Source organism: Ostrinia nubilalis, chromosome 4, assembly GCF_963855985.1.
Source record: "Ostrinia nubilalis chromosome 4, ilOstNubi1.1, whole genome shotgun sequence".
NCBI lineage: Eukaryota > Metazoa > Arthropoda > Insecta > Lepidoptera > Crambidae > Ostrinia > Ostrinia nubilalis.
Window position 1 is genome coordinate 9,338,356 of NC_087091.1, and position 12,005 is coordinate 9,350,360.

Genomic DNA, 12,005 nt, shown 5'->3' on the forward strand with positions numbered 1-12,005 from the left:
GCAACGTTTACCACTGTGCGGTGGGACTATGGTTAAAATAAATTACCCGTAGACCCACTGGCAAAAACTGTTCAGAACGGTGGGACAACGGGTAAAAAAAATTACCCGTGGACCCACCAGGGGGACATGTTGGGGGGACCACGGGTAAACGCCGGATCCGAAATGTTTTACTATCCGTAACCGTAACCGAAACCGGTATAATATTTTTCTAATATCCGTAACCGTATCCATAACCGAAACTTCATATCCATAACATCCCTGTTTCACACTTACTACGTTTGCCTTCAGACAACGCTATGCTAACAAAATTACCTCTAAATATTAACTACGGGCACGTTGGTTAGAGAAACATAGAGCTCTGTTAGTTGGAATGCACACGATATAATCTTACTTTACATTCAAACGTCTTAAATACCTTTGTAATGATTTAATTAAAATACTGTAATCGGAAATAAAATAGCAATGGCAAGATACAAATTATACCAGCATAACTTACGAACAAACAAACGTTGTTCAATTATTGTCTTTCAAAGTACCTACGAGTATGTTCACTTTACCATAACTTTTTACTCGTAGTAGAGTTAGGCTGAGTTTCACCATCTTACTTTAACGTCAAACTCCATACAAAAACACCGGTTATCGTTATAGTTAGGTGGTGCAACTCAGCTTTATTGTTTATTCACAAATGAGCGTTTTAACTTTTTAAACAACAGTATACTTAAGTCAGCCTTTCTTAGTCGGAACTAAGTTAAACCTGTGTTTCAATTCCTCCTGTATTAAATAAAAGTGGTGTAAGTGGACTGTTCGTGGCATGACATCATGCCTAAGATGACCAATATAGTCATAAAGCTATGGCTTCCAATATTAACACAAGTGTCATTGTTGCAGGTAACAGCTCCCAAGTTCCCCGTGGTGATCAAGATAGGGCACGCGCACAGCGGCGTGGCCAAGGTGAAAGTGGACTCCCTGGCCGACTTCCAGGTAAACCATTACAACATTAATAAGCGAATCTGGTTCATATCGGACTTTACATCATAAAGGTCATAGCACACTTATCAACCCGGAAAGGGATCAACATCATATTGCCTTTCGCCGCGCTGTCAACCGCGAGACTAGGCGTTTATAGATGACCCACGCTGAACTGTCCCACCAAACTCAATGACAGAGAGGCGCTACCATCGTTCAACTATATGGTTTCCAACATGGCAAAAATCGGAACCAGCGATCCGGTTTTGACGGTGGCGCCCCACTGTCAATGTCATGCATAGGACAGTTCAATATTTTGGAACTATACGTGACGGAGCTGCGCAAAGTGTGCGTTGTAGTACGGAGTTTACAAAGAATACTGACCGCCTCGAGTTAATACGGTTGCAATCCGTTTCCGGGTTGATATGTGTGCTATGACCTTTATCCATGTTTATGTTAGCCCCTCGACGATCCAACAAAAACAAACTTTGCTAACATCTACTTGGTATCGACATCTGTTAGATAAAGCAGAAGCTATGGCTGTCCTATTAGATACGTGGGTATTGTATCTTGGCAAATGTGTTGATAAGTGTTGGTAAATTGTAAGCAGAGGAAATATTTGGTGCTCTAAACTACAAGATTGATTGGACCTGCCTATCTCTTTGACTACTTAGTTATATCATAAACTAGCGACCGCCCGCGACTTCGTACGCGTAGATCCCGTTTTACCCCCTTCATCTATCTTACGCGGTTTAGATTTTTTCATACAAATGTTTTTTCCCGCTAACTCCCGTTCCCGTGGGAATTTTGCAATATCCTGTTGTAACTAAGCTTTAAGTTTACTAAGGTACCTGCATGCCAAATTTCAAGCGTCTAACTTAAGCGGTTTAGATTTTTCATACAAAAGAATTTTCCCGCTAATTCCCGTTCCCGTGGGAATTCCTAAGTATACTAAGTTATAACCTGCCCAGGAGTATGAAGAATAATTGTACCAAGTTTCGTTAAAATCCGTCGAGTAGTTTTTGTTTCTATAAGGAACATACAGATAGACAAAAATTTTACTGATTGCATGTTTGCCATCAGTATCGATCACTAATCACCCCCTGATAGTTATTTTGAAAATAAATATTTCATGTACAGAATTGACCTCTCTACAGATTTATTATAAGTATAGATGACGTTTTAGTTTCCTTTTGGTTGGTGAAAATTTTACATACCTAAAAGTGGTAAAAGTAACCATTTTCATTTCAGGATATCGCTGGCGTAGTGGCCATGCTGGGAACGTACTGCACCGTGGAACCGTACATCGATGCCAAATACGACATCCACATACAGAAAATTGGAACCAACTATAAGGCATTTATGTAAGTATCTAGTGTTTTATATGGACAAAGCGACATCACTCAACTGGGATAAGTAACTAAATTTTGAGAGACACGAAAGTAACAAAAAAAAATAACACGTAAGAAAAGTGCGGCAATTATTTTTAATTGTTTTGTACTCGTATGTAAACATTTAATATTTTAATTACAAATACATTACGCCTACTAAGAATATTAAAGTTTATACTCGCCCGAGACTAAATTTAATAACTCCGCAGGCGTTTTGTAATAACTTCAATGTTTAGCGTTTGATCTAATTAACGAGCCTTAACGCGATCTTTTTTAATGAAATTTTTGTTTCAGGCGCAAGTCTATTTCTGGAAACTGGAAGACTAACCAAGGATCAGCCATGCTGGAAGCTATCGGCATGAACGACCGATATAAGATGTGGATAGACGAGGTAAAACATTCAAAGATTTACTCTTTTGCGGAGGAATTTTTCATTAAAAAAGAGCCGTATTGGTTGCAGATTGATGTCAGAATAGACCTATAAAAGTATTGACCGGTATAATCCCTCGCTATTTGGGTTGGTAAATTTTAGTCCATAAACTTCCAACAGTGCTTAACCATCTTCAGTTTCCAAATTGTCCGATGTTATATAAATGTAAACTCTGCATCTCCACAATCTCTCAATTTTTCAGGTGAGCGAAATCTTCGGAGGTCTGGAAGTGTGCGCACTGGAGCTGGTGGTGGGCAAGGACGGGCGCGAGCACATCATCGAGCTGAACGACTCCGCCACCTCGTTCATGGGCGACTCGCAGGAGGAGGACCGCCGCCATCTTGCAGAGCTGGTGCTGCAGCGCATGCAGGTATATTAATATTGAATTCTAAGTCTACTGCTAGATGTCTCATGACGTAATGCGCGTTAGAGTTAGATGTGGGCAAGGACGGGCACGAGAACATCATCGAGCTCAACGACTCCACCACCTCGTTCATGGGCCACAGTTCGCAGGGGAAAGTCCGCCGCCATCTTGCTAAGCTGGTGCTCCAGCGTATGCAGGTCAATTTAAGTATGATTTTATTCTTATTATTATTTCGATTCCGGCCAGATCCAGAGTAAAGGAGTGCATTACCGCAGCAAATTTTTTATAAATGCCTACCAAGCATCTTCAAGCATCTCATCTTAGGTCTTTATTTGAAAATTTTAAAGGAATCAATAAAATAATATGGTGGAGAGGTTGTGTTAACGTAGTGAAAACTTTCTCCTTTTGGTGTGAAGTTTTCTTGTACTCATAATTAAATCTGTACTTCCAGGCTGTATGCCGGCCAGGGATAACAAAGACGGCATCCCGAACATCAGTATCCGGCAGTTCCGCAGCAACGTCGCCCGAGGAGCGCACCATGCCGCTGCCAGGGTCGGGCCCGCCCAGTGTGCCACCGCCCGCGCCGCTCGCGGCTGCCACCAGCATCGACCGGCCACTGCCTCCCATCCCGGCTGAGCCGTCGCAGCCACCGCCACCACCTCTGACGCGGCGTGACTCGCAGGGTAAGTTGCAAACATTTGTGCTGCCTGAATGACAACGTTAAAGTAGCCGTATAATTTGTAGTAGTAGTAGTTTGTGGTAGGTTACCATCAGGAGATGACAAGAACTCTATTATTAAGGTCATGTCTGTCTGTCACGAGGATGTCTCTTTTATTTATGTATTTACATACTTCAAAGCATGTTGTAGGTACAAAAGTAAAATTTAATTCTCTCCAAGGCAATTTTTGGGTCAAACAGAACCTACATGACGATGTACCTAGGTAAAGTATGTTGACATGGCAATTGGTAGACATTTACAACCCTTTTCAACCAAAAGACTTGAACTGCTGGACAAAGGCCTTCCCCAAAGATTTCCACAAACACCCGCAAGGGCGCTTCTCGCATGCAAGTGACCATTCTAGCTTTTGATGTCGTATACCCCTAGGAGATAATTCCCATCTAATATAACAGGTGTTTTGCCAGCTTCCCAGTCGTCAACCGTGTCCTCGGCATCGGCAGCGCCAAGCACAGCCAGCAGCTCTGCCCAGCCTAGCGCGGCGCCCTCGGGCTCCGCCGCCGGCCGCGGGGGCTTCGCGCGGCAGGGCTCCCTCAGCGCAGCCCTCACCGAAGACGCAGAGGACACCATGAAGAACTTACGGAAAACATTCGCCGGAATCTTCGGCGACATGTAAAACAACTGTAACTTTACAGAGACGCGCACATCCTCATCAACACAAACATTGAACCGTATAATTTTTTCTTAAATTCTGAAAAATCGTACGGCTCTTATAATAGTAGAGCTATATTCACCATTAGGTTGGTGCCGCATTACGTCTTCCACTTTAAGGAATTTACAGAAGTTAACAAGTCATATTTACACGTGTTATCTATAAAACAAAAACACATTTCCGCAAACAATTCATTCAGCAATATGTATTTAAAACCATGAACTGACGCAGTTGGATTGAAAAAGCAAGGCTGAAGACTACCCAAATTGCCATGCCTGATGTGTGTGTAAATATGATTTTAAAAGACAGTTAAAATAATGGTAAATTAGTAAACTCAATGAATCTTTTGTAAATCACCATGCGCGTCTCTTATTTGCTACAAAATAATATTAGTGTTAATTTGTTTAAAATAATTTTACAACAGAAAAGAATAATGTAATGAAAATGTCGCAATAGAAAGTCGAGACATCAAATACAGGATAGGAGACACATAATCATAATACTCAGATGGCATTCCGAGTTACACCTGTTTTGTAGGGACCACCCTTCGAACCGAGTGTCCGTTGCGCAAACCGCGTGAGAAACAAGAGTAAGCATAGTTTTAATGTAAAATAACTATAGATTTTTTACAATAAGTTTATTATAAATATTATGAAAATACGAATCAACTGAGCTGCATTGTGATCGATCCCGTTCGATACCGGCGCGCGCGCCGCGTGTAGTGTTTTTTCACTGTCTCGGTGTCCCTTCTACACTCGCTACACGTCCTTAGGAGAACACGACCGATAGGTACTTCGACTAACTTTCAACGTCACTTGTTTCTTTAGATTAATGTTATTTGAAGGGTGAATAAACTTGGTGGCAATAAGTAGGGTGAATGATCGTAAGCTAACATTGTGTATTGTCTCAATTTCTAATGGAAGCGTGTTGCTCTCCATTTTGGCATTAACATGTTTTGAATTTGATAACAAAATGTCTGTTTAAATGACAACATAAGAGTTTTTTAATAACTTTACAAGAACTTTGAAATTTTGTGGTCCTATTAAACCAAAATTGTTAGCAATTGGGATGTGAGCAATGCTATTTAAGACAATATTGTTATATGCAAGAATTGATTCACATTTTATATCTTATTACTAGTTGTATCTCATAGCTTTAAGAACGTCTTGTTAATACTGTATGCTCTTCAATAAGTTTTTTACTGCAAATCTTATTTGCTATGATGGTTTTACTGTCATTGAGAACCTCATTTGTATGATTGTAGTTTTGCCTGTACACCTTTGATCACTTTATAATCATGTGATTTTCTTTTTGTTTGTATCTTCTAGTTTATCTAGTTTTCAAATGTGAAACTTGCGTGAGCTAAGTCTGATTGTTGTCATATCAGGGACGTTGGTGTTATTCATCGCATCAAGTGCATTGTGCTTTCATATCTCTTTAGCGAAATTTACATTTAAGCTACTTCATAGTGAACTATTCTTTAGCTAATTCGGATCAAAGTAGATAATTATGATATGTGTAGTTGAAATATATGCGCATAAATGCGCTGGAATTTAATATTCAGTAATCATTGTAAGAAATATTTACGTTACGTGTTACAATATTATTACAGAACAGTAATAACTACCAGCCCACTTGTTATTGTAGATTTTACAACGAAAATAGCTATACGTATAATGTAAGAACAACTCATTATGTTAAGGCATTCCTGAAAATAGGGTTATGAAAACTGGTGTTGGGTTGTAATTTCGTTTTGGTGGTTATTATTTCATTTTGCAGTAGAACGTAATGTTACTTGTCGATTTTAGGATGATTTGTGTTAATCGGTACGGGGCCTTGACAGAGTGTCATACCTCTATACAATACGATATGCTTAGATAAACTGCACCCGTAGCTAGAATTTGACACGAATCTCTTAGCATACAACCACGGCGTACGTGTAATATACATAAGTGTCTATAAAAAGCGCAATTAGATATTTATTACTATTATAATGCATTATTATAATTATATGAAGTGTCGCGGTTTTGTTAGTTTTGTATTATAAAACAGTGTACGAAGAGTTTAGTTACCTATCAAACACTTTGTTATTTATGTAGATTATTTTAAATATTTTGACGTTAAATAATGTTCTGTCTTTGTTAATTGTTAAGATAATAATATAAACACTAAAGTTAATATAATGCTGTTGTTGTTGTTGCTAATCGAGTTATACAATATGTACTCAATATGGAAATGATGAATAGTGTTTCCAAAGATTGTCATGATAAAAATTAAATTCGATGAGAGGCATGTGTATCGTCGTAGTGGATTGTGACGCCTCCTTTACTATTTATCGTGATTTAATCTTTTATTATAAGACATGGTTTGTCACAAAGTAAAAAACAAGCAATTAACAAATGCTATTAATGTATACTAGTAACAACTAAAAATAAACATCATACATACTCGTTATGATGGTAACCAACTCGAAAATTATTTTGTGACGACCATGTCTATGTTCGAATGGAATATGTTAATGGAATTTGAATGCATGTTAATCTATATTATAATAATATAATAAACACCTCTTTTGGTAAGTCAATACCTACCGATATTGGCTCTAGTTGTTTCATTTTAGAATTACCATCTAACTAAAGTAAACACAAACTAATATTTAGCGTAAACAAGAAAACAAACATTATATTAATAAATTACCTTTTATTAATTTAAAATCAAAATTAGCAAATTATTTTAAAAGTAGAGCGTTTTATTTAATAAAAAATTGATCATTAATTACACGAAAAGCATTATCAAACTCACGCCAATAACACAGAAAACAAAATCAGCGAGACAGACAAACAACAAATGCGACCATATTTAATTTTCCATCTGGAAATTAACATAATTTGATTATTACTTTCATAATCTGCCTTTGTGTGACTTAATTTTTACACGATTTAAAAATATTTATTAAAACAATTACTGTACTCTCAAAAAAGTAATATCTCTACCTCTGTATTTTGGCACTCAATTAACGTAATCGTCCAACATTTATAGGTACTAGAGAATATAATTTTGAAACTTATAGGTAAAAAACAATCAAATCCAAGATTTTTAACTAATTTCTAGAAAACTAAGAGTTCCGTCTATTTGTCTCTTAGTGTTTCTTTCAGATACTTTTAAAATCCTGAATTTATTTCATGTTCTATTCTGTACCTAATCATAAGTTACTTCAAACCCTTAATTTACTGAAAAATTCCTTGTTGAGATATAAAGGTTTATTATTTAAAGATACTCACCATCACCAATATACGATAGACTAGCTGTGCCCGCGACTTCGTACGCGTGAAAACCCGTTTTCGCAACATTTTTCATTTTTGCTCTGCACCTATTACTCGTAGCGTGATGATATATAGCCTTCCTCAATAAATAGGCTATCTAACACTGAAAGAATTTTTTAAATCGGGCCGGTAGTTCCTGAGATTAGCGCGTTCAAGTAAACAAACAAACTCTTCAGCTTTATAATATTAGTATAGATTATTATACAAGTAGGTACTACGATAGATTATATCTAACTACAGAGAACTACATCTAATGTCCTATGATTTTTTACTGAAATATCTGTGTCTCAAGATCACGAATAGCCGACAGGGTCCATGCCGGTGTTGAGGCTATAGTTCCGGTACATTCCGGCTGCGGCGAGCCGGTTGGTGAACGTCTGGCCAGCCGGGAAGAACACGGATGGCACGGAGTGGATGCCTGCAATGATAATGCTACTGGTATACGACTGGGATGAGGGTTAAGAAGCGACAATAACCCCAATAGGCCTTGTGTGTTTGTCTCGAAAATTGGTATCGACGGCACGGCCTGCATGACAGCTGGTTTGTGACAAACTGAATTTCACGTAGATGGCGCCGCGGGAAATAGTTTTAATAAATATTTGCCTACAGTAGTGCATTCAGGTACCAATAACCAGGGATGTGAGACCATGGATGTAAATAGAAAATAAAAAAAATGATGTAATGTAAGTATTGTAACTTCACCATTTTGTAGTAGAGATTGTAATTTTAATTTTTTGGAGAATCCAATACGTTCGTAATCATGGGCATACTACCTGACTGAATGAAAGCAATGACCATAATTGCTTCTAGAGTTTAGGAGATAAGCTCTGCGGATTATGAAAACTTTTTCAGATAGATTCATTAATCTTAACCATTTGCTATATAATTTATTGATGGGATGTATAATTTATCCAAGTTTAAATTGAAGGACTGCTAGCAGGTAATAAAAAAAGATTTATAATATAAATAATTTATAAAAGTGAAAAAATATTTTATTACATAAAAAAGTAACATAACATTATTATTACAATAACGAACATACAGTGTCACTAATTTAAACTTAATTCATCTCTTACTTATTAAAAATAAATAACACTTATTGAATATCTTAAAATAATTGTTACAATTCAATAATTTAAAGTCTTATAGGTAGGTACTTTATCCACAACTTATTTATAAACTTAACAAAACAATTCTTACTTCAATGCAAATTAAAACTTAATGGGACATTGCGCTACAGGTAAAAGTTAGAAGTGTAACAGGTAAAAGGTACATAAATTTTCAATTATTTGTAGCCCGTAGGATCACGACCGGTGTTCAGCGAATAGTTCCTATACATGCCGGCCTGAGCCAGCTGACTGGAAAATTGCTGGCTCTTCGGGAAAAACACAGAGGGCACGGAATACGGACCTAAAAGATTTTCATGGAATGAAATAGGCATATCAATTGTCTGACAGTCACACGTGACACATCTGTAGGTTACTCATGCATAAAAAGCTTCAATCAATATTGATGAATTTATTGAAATAACAACCAATTGTATGAGCAACAAAGTAAAAAATATATTTCATGTAGAGTTTTACTTTCGCATTTCAGCTCTACGAGCTATGTGCCCCGGGCAGTAAAGTTCTTAAGTGGCGACCACGAGCCGGAAGACGTAGCATGGGCAGGCCTCCCACTAGGTGGACCGAAGATGTGGTGAAGGTCGCGGGAGGCGCCTGGATGCGAGCGGCGCAGGACCGGTCTTTGTGGAAATCCTTGGGGGAGGCCTTTGTCCAGCAGTGGACGTCTTTTGGCTGAAACGAACGAACGAACGAATCGCATTTAAGGGAATAATAACTAGTAGGTAGTTAAAGTACGAGATAAAATGTATCGTTACCTGGTGGATACCATCCGTACACACTCGCAGAGGTCCTGTAAAACGGATGCTGCCGGCTCACTTGGCACCCGTAACCGTTGAACCAGTCTGTTAAGATGAAATATTACATTAAAAGTATGCCATAAAAGCATTGATCAGAAAATGTGGCACATTTTAAAAAGTCGTTTGCCTGAAAATTATGCCTACTATTATGTGGCGGTCACAACTGATGATTAGAATAGTACCACAGGGTATGATAATAAACTCTATCAGCTTAATCAAAGGTTGGTATGTTCACAATGGAGCGTCCTACACAAGATGTTGCTAATTTCGTTTGCTTTTTCCGTGGAGAGTTAGTTCTCTAAAGTCAAATACTCTGACATTCTAATTCACATACAGGACACTGCATGCTCTTTGTGAAAATATCGTACAGCGCACAGTGCTTGACATTCTATCTAAACTGGGAAACAACACTCAGTATTTGTTTACTAAATGCTCTCTAGATCTTACCCGTTCACTACTTATAACCCGGAGGTGACAAACCACAGGAAAAGTTAAGACCATTGTTAGTCCAACCTTCTCAGAAAATCAATGCCTTAGAGCTTTGTCTTAAATCAAGCCAGTACAAATAGCGCCAAGAACACAAGTAAGCCGGATATCGATTAGTTAGTGCTCATCACCCGCATAAACTCCGGGGTTCACTGACTCAATAAGTACTAACTTGACTTGTACTAACTCTATCAAGTCGTTAAACTGTTTGCACTCTTATTCTTTTTTCGACAAATAGAACACTGTCTTTGAACTTTTTGAGGATAATTTAACGTATCAAGAAAAGGGTAGGTATGAAAGAACAATAAACTGTGAATTAGAAGATACACATTCCTGCCTTAATAAGAATTGTTTGAAAGAGGTGGAAAACATCATTAGGGTTTACGAAAAAACTTAAGCCAGAACAGGTGATCATGGCTAATCGTACAGTCTAACCCCTTAGTTGTTTACCACACGATAGAAGAAGAACGTAGTAACCCAGGAGACTGATCATAAATGCCTGGAAATAGTGATGTTAAGATAACAACAAAATTTGATACTTACGAGGATGCTCGAACCTCTTGGGAAGATTACAGGTGGCGAAGAAATCCGAGGTCTTCTGATCAGGTTTCTTTATTTCCTCCTGCAAGCTTGCTCTGTCCGTACAAACAGCAGAACAGAACCCTGGTCGCATGTTCTCTGGAGTTGGTTCTTCTGGTACAAAATTTGCGCCCCCGCTCATGGTTAAAAGAAATTAATAAAACGAAAGATAAAACAAGCCTTCCAAACTTGCAAACGTCTCCTTGACAACTTATTGATATGCGATTTCCATAGATACTGTTTATGAAGACGGAAATGATATGAACGATAATGAACAAGTAGGTCACATCATTTATAAGATGAGCTATGGTAGGCTACGGCCCGATCTTAGGCCCGATACAGTCGGCAGAACTTAATTTTTTGCTGTAAAATCGCTCTTAGCAAAAATCTATAACGTTTAAGCTATTTGTACTGTCGCGTCGTCTGTACAGCTAACTTTACTTCATGTTTTACTAAAGATGGTGTAGTTATATTAGACGGGATTTACAAAGAAAGCTCTATGACTCCTTCTACACAAAATGTACAAATCAACATTTCAAATTCATGTTCTTTGTTAGTAATAAAGGTCCTTTTCAGGGCACTTATACGTCCCGAATATACAGCTGAAACAAGTGAAGCATAATTCAAAAGTATAATGTTTTCTAAAGTAAAAATATACCCATGACTAAAATAATAAAATACCCTTATCGATGTGATACCTATTTATATGCACAATAATTAACTCCACTATTCAATAAATGAATGCCTTATCAGTTTCATTCATTTTAGGGACAGCGTACACATAAAACTTTTTTTAGATTACAACTATTATACGTATCTTTAAAATGTTATAGTTACATTTAGAAAATATTTAAGTATATACATACAAAATTACGTGAAAGAATAAGAATTGTATGATTTTGAAGTGAAGTTAATAAAAGAATTAAACATAATACCCACTTAAACCTGAATTACTTACTTCAAAATTACAACTACTCTAACTATTCAAATAGACCGGTTATCGCAAATTGCCATTCAATTAAATTCTAGAACTTAAATGTACATCCAGGCTTAACTCATTCGGCATGCATTCGGCTGAATATATTACTGTTATCAGCAGTATCAGCCGGCGACCGACAATACTCAGTGGGTGATTATCAGTCCCCCACCGCCTCGCA

At 37.6% G+C, this 12,005-nt stretch overlaps 2 protein-coding genes across 3 annotated transcripts in view; one reads left to right on the forward strand and one right to left on the reverse strand.

Moving 5' to 3' along the window:
* Positions 1–7,126, forward strand: part of LOC135071363 (synapsin) — a 75,890-nt gene extending 68,764 nt beyond the window's left edge. Inside the window, exons 10-15 of the mRNA XM_063965153.1 lie at positions 889–981; positions 2,218–2,330; positions 2,652–2,748; positions 2,990–3,157; positions 3,603–3,834; positions 4,295–7,126. Of these exons, the coding sequence (XP_063821223.1) occupies positions 889–981; positions 2,218–2,330; positions 2,652–2,748; positions 2,990–3,157; positions 3,603–3,834; positions 4,295–4,503 (912 nt within the window). The 3' untranslated portion in view covers positions 4,504–7,126. The remainder of the gene's footprint in view (positions 1–888; positions 982–2,217; positions 2,331–2,651; positions 2,749–2,989; positions 3,158–3,602; positions 3,835–4,294) is intronic.
* Positions 7,127–7,235: 109 nt separating this feature from the next.
* LOC135071494 (piercer of microtubule wall 1 protein) lies at positions 7,236–11,075 on the reverse strand. 2 transcript variants are annotated; one of them, XM_063965270.1, is made up of 3 exons: positions 10,813–11,075; positions 9,742–9,828; positions 7,236–8,280 (listed from the first exon to the last, which is right to left on the reverse strand). In XM_063965270.1, exons 1-3 carry the CDS (start codon positions 10,988–10,990, stop codon positions 8,156–8,158), a joined length of 390 nt encoding a protein of 129 aa, XP_063821340.1. In that variant the 5' UTR covers positions 10,991–11,075; the 3' UTR covers positions 7,236–8,155. The 2 variants fall into 2 exon arrangements, with proteins under 2 accessions (XP_063821340.1, XP_063821341.1); XM_063965271.1 differs by lacking the exon at positions 7,236–8,280 and adding an exon at positions 8,916–9,272.
* Between the last annotated feature and the right edge of the window lie 930 nt (positions 11,076–12,005).

Coding starts and splice junctions, on each gene's coding strand:
- LOC135071494 (XM_063965270.1), bottom strand. CDS start 10,990: ATGAGCGGGGGCGCAAATTTTGTACCAGAAGAACCAACTCCAGAGAAC. Junction 9,829..10,812: donor CAAGAGGTTCGAGCATCCTC/GTAAGTATCAAA, acceptor TCATCTTAACAG/ACTGGTTCAACGGTTACGGG. Junction 8,281..9,741: donor GTACGGATGGTATCCACCAG/GTAACGATACAT, acceptor TTATCATTGCAG/GCATCCACTCCGTGCCATCC.